Source organism: Oculina patagonica, chromosome 1 (genome assembly GCF_052425735.1).
Source record: "Oculina patagonica isolate OP01 chromosome 1, crgOcupat, whole genome shotgun sequence".
Classification (NCBI taxonomy): Eukaryota; Metazoa; Cnidaria; class Anthozoa; order Scleractinia; family Oculinidae; genus Oculina; species Oculina patagonica.
In genome coordinates, this window is record NC_135758.1 from 17,566,734 (window position 1) to 17,575,947 (window position 9,214).

Here is a 9,214-nt window from a genome sequence, read left to right on the forward strand (position 1 = left end):
ATTTCTCTCGCCTATCAATACAAGAAATGCACCAATGTGGATATGTCCAGTCTAGCCGCATGAAGGCGAATGTTGTGTAATGAACTCAACTCTACACATATGTACTGACTCAAACGAACGGTTTCATAACAAAAACACTCAGAATATTAACTTTTGATAGCGCACTTGCTTAGCCTTAGAGAAAAAAAACACTTCAAATTAAGAGACCATTGGTTTATTTTGTAAAAGCTGTTTTAATTCATAATATTAATATTATCTTTGAATGAAACTGACCTCACAAAACCAATCTTAATAAATTTTACCCAATATTCGGTCAAAGAAGAACTATGACATTCCTTGCGTTCAGGAGTAAAGAAGATAGTCGTTCTCGGCTGATCTGTACTTTTCACGTCACCGTCGTACCCGGAAATCATGAACATGTTCAACAAGTTCGCGTTAACAGCAATACGGAGAAGGCAGGAAAGCTAATAAGGTAGGCAAAATAATGCCATTCAATTCATATCGAAATGAAGTTTATACCTGATGTCCCTCTCCTCGCTTGCAACTTCCTTTGGCATTGACAAAAACGTTTCTACTGGAAAGTATTCAAAACTTTTTAAAAGTTCTTAAAAGCTTCTGAAAACTTCACAAGGCAGTAATTAACACTAAATTGTATATGGTTGCAAATACTGGTGCTATTGTCAGTGGTCAAGTGATCTTATGTAGAAAGAGAACAAAACAACAACGACAAACAAGAAGATCCATGCAGAGAAGCAACTCGCGATCGGGCAATCTTTTTTTCCTAGGGAAAAAGCACCTCTGCATTGCTGTCATTATTCTCGGAAGATCGACCCGTCCTAGTAGTCAAGAATCTATGCCAAGACCATAATTGGGTGTCAAATTTCATTATTATGGTTGGTTTGGAATAATTACTCGGTGTCTTGACTTATTTTAAAACTACGCAAGCCCTTTGTTTTTACTGTAAAAGCACTGAAATTGCCTATAAACTTAGAATAATCTCTAGTACAATACATACATGGTTACAATAAACGTATCAGAAATAATAGTAAAAGAACAGTTGAAATTTTCTGATTTTTACTTTTTTGCTTCCTTAGAAATCAAGTTCCCAATATGCATTATAATGTGAAAATAAACATGGCGGCTATCATCAAAAAGACATATTGAGCCCGGGACCGTTGCCATACCGGTGCAAATGCTCTACGAACTGAGCTACCAAACTACTGGAAGCAGTTACTGTATGAATGAGTTTTTTTGCACAACGGCGACTTGATCATTTATTAAGTGTTTGTTTGCACTTCCCTTACACGATTTACTTCATCGATGTATAATATGATTAATGCAGTTGTTGAACATTTCAGTGGTAACAGAAACCAACTTCGATAACTTTTTGAATTATTTCTAGCAGTTAAAAGCTGCGTATCAAAGTACGTCTCTCCAAAGTCTTTTCAGTATTCCATCTCTATTTATTGCGATTCAAAACGATTTGAAGAAAAGAAGAAAGATGACGCTTTTGAGTTTTTAAAGACATGTTGGACAGGGAAACAGTTACAATGTTATATCTGTTATGCATGAGTCTCTTATTATATTTAAACCTTTCACGACTTTAAAAATGTTTCTTTAAACTGATAATGACCTTTTCCATGAATCAGGCTTATACTTGTTGAGCTCGGAAGTTTCAGAGCTACTTCTTAAACGACGTTCTAACTCCGAACCAGAGTGTATTCTCTTCGACAGTCGTCTCGGCTTTCGACAAACTCCTTGAATTAAATGAGCCCTGATCGTCGATTTTTTGCGACGTTCAAAAAAACAGTGTCCACAGGCCCACCAAAAGGTCTCATCAGCGGACTTTTTTGTTTTTGTCGTCTTCCGGCGATCGCTGACCAACATGGATCGCTTTCCCACCAGCTTAAGCAACGCAGGAAGCTCAGGCTGCTCAACAACACAACGGACCCTTGGCTCACGATTGTAGTATGATGCGACCTGAAAATGAAACCAGAACACTTTAATTTACAAATTATTGATCCCATCAACAGCTCAATTGTAGCTTTTTTATATAAAGTGTTTGGAAAAGAGTCATGTATGAAACCCTCCACTGAGTTGTCCTAAGTCTTCTTTCGCGCGAAAAAATAGATTTCTTTGGAGTTTTTGGCCCGGTCACGACAAGATATTGTAAGGTAGTAAATGTTTTCGTTTCATTATAACATGAAGGATCATACTGCGATTATCTTTCATGTGTTAAATCTTTTTCCAACAGAATATACCTGACAGTTTATATTCACTTTCAGAAATAAGACTAAGAAATAAGTCTATGGAACAATAAATTGCAAACTTAGCAAGGAATAAACACTATATATTGGTATCTGTTCGGATTGCTCACCAAATGTCTCTCTAATACTGTGTTTGGTTGCAGTATTATTCTCTCTTGTTCCACAGAGTTTGGTTCACACTGAATGTTTCCAGCGAAAGGATCTTCCAAGGAAGTCTCGTCTATTTCAGCGAGGTTGCACTGTAACAGATCTTGACTCAGCCCATTGCAAACAATGTCATTTTCCATTACTTTAGAGTTCAGAAGTTTTCCTGAAGTGAAGGGGATAAAAAGACTTTCAGTAGGCACTGTGGTTGTTTTATCAACAATTCAGTTATACCAGCTGAATTGCACTCTTTTAAAGAGGAAGCTCCCGTAACACGGAGTGGTTTTTGGGTAGGTCCTCAAACAAAACTGAGAAGTATAATCAAAATCTATTTCATCAACTTACCCTTCTTTCTATTTCTATTTTCACGAAGTGGAGATACACCAGTGTCGGTGATGGCCTGGCGGCTTTGTGGCGCTGTAATCTTACAACTCAGATTTTGCACTCTGCAGGCACTTGGATAATCTATAATTAATGCAAAAACAATACGCGTTAATTGTTCTTTTTAGTGTGTCACAGTCGTACGTATCACGCATGATAATATGTTGGGCAATAGCAAAGACTAGATTGATAATCACGTGTTCGACAAGAGCATGAATACCGCAGACAATACCACATACTTGTCAGGGAGAAGCACACACGGGTACAGTCAGTCATATCAGTGAAATATCCTAGAATATTTGTCCAAATAGCGAGTCAGAATATTTGATATTTGTTCTCCTTCTTGTCCCGCGGCTTGTTGAAGGCACAAGTGTAATAACAGGTTACAATTGTAATAAAGTCACAAGTGTAATAAAATTCGGTCACATTTTGTAATAAAGTCACAAAAGTTTTGGTCACAAAAGTAATAAATGTTTTGCACATAGGCACAAATGTGAACGGCACCTGTCATTCAAACTTATGTTGTCAGTCCCCATCGCTTTAAATCTGCAAAACATTTATAATGGAGAGCTTGTCTAAATGGACATTCACTAATACCCGCGAGCAAGAACCGATGGTGACTGACAACATAAATTTGAATGAAAGGTGCCGTTCACGTCTGTGCCTGTGTGAAACATTTATTAAATTTGTGTGACCAAACCTTACTACACTTGTGACCTTATTACAAATGTGACCGAATGTTATTACACTTGTGACCTGTTATTACACTTGTGCCTTTAACATCACTAAGGGCAATATTGTAATACTTCATGTTACTGGCTATGACGTTTGAGAGAGTGGACGAGAAAGCGATGTTATTGGCCAGGTAAAAGTCCAGTTACCTGCGCTCCTCTTGTAATTGACTTTAGTCGTAACTCGAAATGGTCTGGATGTAACACTGGCTGTCAATCCTGAGATCAACTCTACTGTAATGGTCATTTCCCATTTATTCCGCTCTGCGACGTCAGCCCTCTCCAACCAGTAGACGTGGTCCCCATCTTGTTTCTTGTAAACTGAACCAAGATCGACACAGATGACTCGTCGCTTCGTCTCGCTTTGCAAAGTACTGACTTCTAGTTCAACAGGACCTATAAGAAGTGTCAAGTTAAATAGATAGCTACCGGTTTAAATATATAAACATTTGCGCACAAACACAAAATTAGCTGAAAAAAGACTTTTCATTGTAGATTAATCATACAAAAGAGTAAACTTACGATAGAAGTCTTCGGCCAGTGAGCAATGAAGGAAAGGGAATGGGATCAAACCCAGGAATCTATATTCTTAATTTAATTGTTAGAGAACATGGGGATCAGCTCCCTTCGTTATTTAGCTTTGGTTGGTGGAAGACGTCGTTGGTGCCAACCAAGAAGCTCATCAATTCTAATAATACTTTTACATTTAAGAGAAAAAGCTCCAGTGTAAGACGTGAGTCAGTCCGGGAAGACCATCAGGCCTCGCCCCGCATCAGCGAGAACTCTAATGGTGGTGTGATAGAATGGTTATTGACTGAGTTATGTCAAGTCTAGTATGGGTTATATTATGCAAATAAGAGATTTACTTACCACTTGTGTCATGCGTTCTAATAGCAGCTCTAGCACATCTCTGTACATAAGCGCAGACTTTAGTGATTTCTACAGATGCTCGGACCACTACAGTCACCTCAGAGTTTTCAAGTCGATATTCCAAGCCTTTAGCTCCCTTCTTAGTTTTCTTGTCATAGAAATCTTTAAGGTCCATAATTTGGACCTCTACATTCACCTCGGGATTCTTATTTTGCGGCCTAGGATTAATGGCGATGTTGGTCTCATACGGCTGTCGCAGTGTTTCACTTGAGGTACCTAAGAGATAAAATTACATCATACCAAGTTCAAGTATTTTTGAACAGCTGGGTATCCTGCCTTATTTTTCAGGGTAGTGGATGGTTGGGTACGTTGGTATGAGAATGTTAACAATATCCAAAGTGTCGTCTCTTCCTCTTCACACACTGAAATAGGCTAGAACTTATTTCACAGCCCTTTAGTGTTTAACTGACACATACCATTACTGCATTAAGACAGTGGTTACACAAGCTATTTTCTCTTTAATTGTATATGGGCAAGGGACGTCCTGGGGTTTGCCCAAACCTCCCTCTCTCCTCGTAGCGTGTAAGTCCAAACATACAAACACACATGCAGTATTGAAAATCCGACAAATATGTAACAATTTTGGCAGACACCCGCACCTAAAAAACTTTGTTAGATTTACCAGGCAGTTGTTAATATAACAGTTTGACAGGAAAATAAGGCGAAACAATCATTTTAGCAGGAATATTGAAGCCCCCATTTGTTGTTTACAAATTACTATTTGATCAAACGTTTACCAGTTAGAATTTCATCTTTGTAAGACATCACTTTAGTTACGAACCCCTGCACGGTACAATTGTACACGTAACGGTTTGATGTTTTCAACCTTAGGAAGCTAAAATACTCCTTTCACACCATCAGGATAATCATGCTTAATAAAACCAAATATGATTAATTGAAAATAACTGTGAGAAATACTGGAAACCATTCCAAGGCTACAAGACCCTGGGTAAAATCATCTTCTTTCTTTACAACAATTATTAAGTATAATTTTCTACAGATAAACCAATATCACAGTCTGTTGGCACACGGATGCATATGGGACGAGTCTTTTAATGTTATCTCTCCTTGAAATGGTTGTAACTTGTCCTGAGTGACAACAAAACAACCTCCATTTTTCCATCCTCCCTTCAGTCCGTAAATAATCAGTGTTCCCTTGATGACTGTAATATTTAACTACCGATCATGATGCGCTGTTGTTTGTTGATATATATTGCACGATAGGTGCTTTTAAACGTTTGGAAGGTTAACTTAATTAGATTTATTTTCAAATCATATGCAATACTCCCTTCATCATAACAGTGTTTTAAGTCATTGCCACGCATGTGTAGGCCTTTTTCGAGTTGTCTTTTGCCTCCGTGTCAGAGTCTTCCTACGAAGACTCATAAAAGTGCAGCTTTCGAGATTTTGACTTCTTGGATATCTTACTTACAATTAATACTACTGAGAAATTAAACAACAACAAATTCATAAAGTTGAATATAAAACACAATCAAAATGAAAACTTCGCCTTCTTTGAAATGACAATTAAAGAAAGTTTAGCATTGACAAACTTTTTTTTTATAAAGAAAGACCAGCTATGAAATGCTTAAAAAGACTATAGATCTGTTCCAGAATGTTAAGATTAATTCGTACTCGTAAATTGTTCTCTTTTAAGCATTGCAGAGTTAAAACTAACAGCAGCTTTCTGAAAACATCTCAACAGCAATTTAGATGCTTATCTACTTGGCGAGTAGTTTTCGTCTTTAACATTGCATGCTAGGCAGGAACATACCTTTGGGATGGTCATTTCTGTATGGTGGAATTGGGGGGGGGGGGGGTACCGGTGTTTGGGTATCATGACTTTAAGGCTCCTATTAAGGGGAGAGGGGCAGGAAAAGGGTGATTTTCTATTATACTTTGCAAAGAAGCGGTAGCTCAATTAGTGAAAGTCTTCGGATCATGGGGTGGCAAACGATTAGAAGCCAGCCTCGATTAAATATCTTCTCAGTAAATACATCTTAGGTTTTTTAACTTCCCTTCATGCCGTGCCCCTTAAGGCAAATTCTTCCCTTTTCACCATTAATCCACCGCAATAAGAACTGGTGAAATTAAACTGAAGATGATACAAGCTACTGTCTTGATTAACCTCAACTGGTCAAACTAAAAGTCTCCGAATATAATTCAGGAACTCGTTGAGTTCTTTTTATAGTTGATCAGTATAACCAGTCACATTCCATCATACACCATCAATCTTCTTCACTGTCATGCGCGTCGTCAATTGGTTCCACAATAACAATGTTATGTTTGAAATCAATTTTTGTTTTTCTTTCTCGTCTATTTACTTTGCAATTGGCGATTTTCCATGCACTTATCCAGTTTTTAGACCGTCAATTTCTGACTTAATAAGCTAAGAAAAGTTGAAATCAAGAGCCGAGAGTTGGCTTGTTGTATGTTTCTTTTCTTTTTAAGTATCTCTTTAGGAAGATACAACATTTCCAGGCACGTCTGTTATTTTACTTTATTTTGCATTACATTTCTAGATAATTTATTATTTTACCTCTGATAATTCGGAACACCTCACAGCTTAAAAGAACTGACATGTCAGTTATACTAAGTGAATAGTTCTTTTCTTCTATCTGCTTGTTACTGGAAATTGTTGGTAGTTTGCAATCTGGATGGATATTCCTGGGCCATAGAGGGTAAAGTTATCATTAGAACGAGGGAAGGACCAGATATGTTCTCACACGATTTTAATAGACTAATTAAAAATTTTATTTAAAAAATCCAACCAATTTCAACTTTTTGTTTTGTAGTTATGTACTCTTGACAATATTGTCGTTTCCATAAGTCAGTTACAGCACAGCTAGTTTGGCTTCAGTAGACATCTTTTTGACAAATTTTAAAAGACAAGCTTTTCTGTTAATTGAATTAATTTAAACTCATAAACTTCAATTTGATTGCAGTAATCTGGAAATGAGTTTAAATCCAGGGAAATGTATTGGTACCTTACTGTTAAGCATTGTCACGATTATTGGGTATCATGTGTTCCAACTGTTGTGTTCAGTTTAACTTACTCAGCCTTCGTACTTTAGTTTCTTCGTAAATTAAAAGAAAGAAGAGTAGCATCAGCATTGCAAATGTGGTCAAAAATTCCTCAGGAGTTATATATAAAATAAGTGTAGTCCTATTTGTACACTAATTGTATATACCATTCAAAGCATTCCCTTGTCTTATGCTTAGAAGCAGCATTTTAAAGCACTGTAAGGCTTTTGAAATACAAATCCGACAGAAAATTAAGCGATGTTTAGTATAAAGAAATAGTCAGGTGCACAAACAAGCTATCGATACTTTATAATAAAGTGAGAATAATACTCATTAAAATAATTTTAAAACTATAGCCTTAGGGAACAACATCAACAACTGTTTACTAAAAACGACCTGCACCTCTAAACAAAACGCCGTTCAATTTTATGAAATACAATCTGTACACAGTTACAAGTTACCACTTAACGATATCAACTGATGAACCAGGCAAAGGTCACAGCCAAACTATGTGTTGCATCGAAAGACATCCCCAGCCACAAAAAGGACCGAAAACCCGAACCTCTGACACATTAGAGCCACGTAACAATAAAATTTATTTGCATCGCTCGAGCTTATATCTCTTGGCAGTACTGAATAAAGTCTTCATCAACGTTACTGTCGACACACATGCTGCAGGAAGGCATTATATCTACTATATCGCTACTGAGGTCGCTTTCTTTATTTTCTCTCGAACGAATCTTTGCAGCTTTCTATAAACATAATTTCACTTCGTGCCTCATTATTAAACATTAGTCACAGTGCTTGTAAACTCTTTCCAAATGCCGGATTTGGTTTTGTTAACCGGTGGCTGGGTGTTCAGGGCGCGAAAAGCTTTAAATGGTTTATCTTTAATTCTGAATGTTAGAATAAAACATGCTGATCTAATAAAACTGAACTCTTTCAGGCTTACGACTTCCATCTAAGTAATGTGATTGCAATGACCGACGCTCGAAGAACTTGCCTCGTGTTATTTGAAGTTGCTTGGCACTTACATTTTGCACTTATTAACTACAAAGGTAAAATATCCTGCAGAATGTTGATGATTCTGCATTGAGCTACACTTGAGATAGTACCAAATAACGCCTGTGACAATTAAACTCTTACGTACACCTAACCTGGGAAATGCCACTCTGTTAAGCTCGCGTCCGCCATGGGCTGCATATGTGCGCTCAATTCTTGCACCTCTGCCTGACCAAAAAGCTGTGTTCCCCAGTGAAAAACTTCTGTGCGTCCTAACTCGGACTGTATTAGTTCGTCAATGTCATTTAGAGTTTCTTCGCAGTCCGAATCGAACTGCATCATGTGGCCCGATCTGAAAAGTTGGGCCCTGCGAGTTGTTGTATTAGATCCGTGAAATGTCGTTTGCAGCATGTACCGACTCTGCGTATTAATTAATATTTAAGTGTTTCGTCGATTGATGCCGTGACGTTCAAAGCGGAACTTCTTCCTTATTGCACATGAGTTTCTGCTCTATTCACTTCCTTTCCGAACAGTAGCGGGTAGGAGTAGTGAACTTCCCATGGTACGGATTTGTTCTAGAACAGAACCTAAACTGTGACTCTCAATTTTAACTTACGATCATCAGTCGCTATCTTTTGAGCAGCGGTCGTTATGGCTCATAATCGTTAAGGAAAACGTCCTTGCGATGACTTAGTCAGTCATAACACAAAAAGGGAGATTAAAAGAAGTTCTTGT

General features: G+C 37.6%; 1 protein-coding gene across 1 annotated transcript; it reads right to left on the reverse strand.

Moving 5' to 3' along the window:
• Positions 1 to 279: 279 nt before the first annotated feature.
• On the reverse strand, positions 280 to 8,950 carry LOC144659732 (uncharacterized). Its single transcript, XM_078520236.1, has 6 exons — positions 8,635 to 8,950; positions 4,394 to 4,669; positions 3,674 to 3,919; positions 2,757 to 2,876; positions 2,378 to 2,577; positions 280 to 1,980 (listed from the first exon to the last, which is right to left on the reverse strand). Exons 1-6 carry the CDS (start codon positions 8,888 to 8,890, stop codon positions 1,618 to 1,620), a joined length of 1,461 nt encoding a protein of 486 aa, XP_078376362.1. The 5' UTR covers positions 8,891 to 8,950; the 3' UTR covers positions 280 to 1,617.
• Positions 8,951 to 9,214: the final 264 nt, after the last annotated feature.

Excerpts from the sequence above, each read along its gene's own strand:
- LOC144659732 (XM_078520236.1), bottom strand. The coding sequence starts at position 8,890 with ATGCTGCAAACGACATTTCACGGATCTAATACAACAACTCGCAGGGCC. Across the intron at positions 4,670-8,634 it reads AACAGAGTGGCATTTCCCAG|GTACCTCAAGTGAAACACTG; the intron begins GTTAGGTGTACG and ends TTTATCTCTTAG. Across the intron at positions 2,877-3,673 it reads CAATTACAAGAGGAGCGCAG|ATTATCCAAGTGCCTGCAGA; the intron begins GTAACTGGACTT and ends CATTAATTATAG.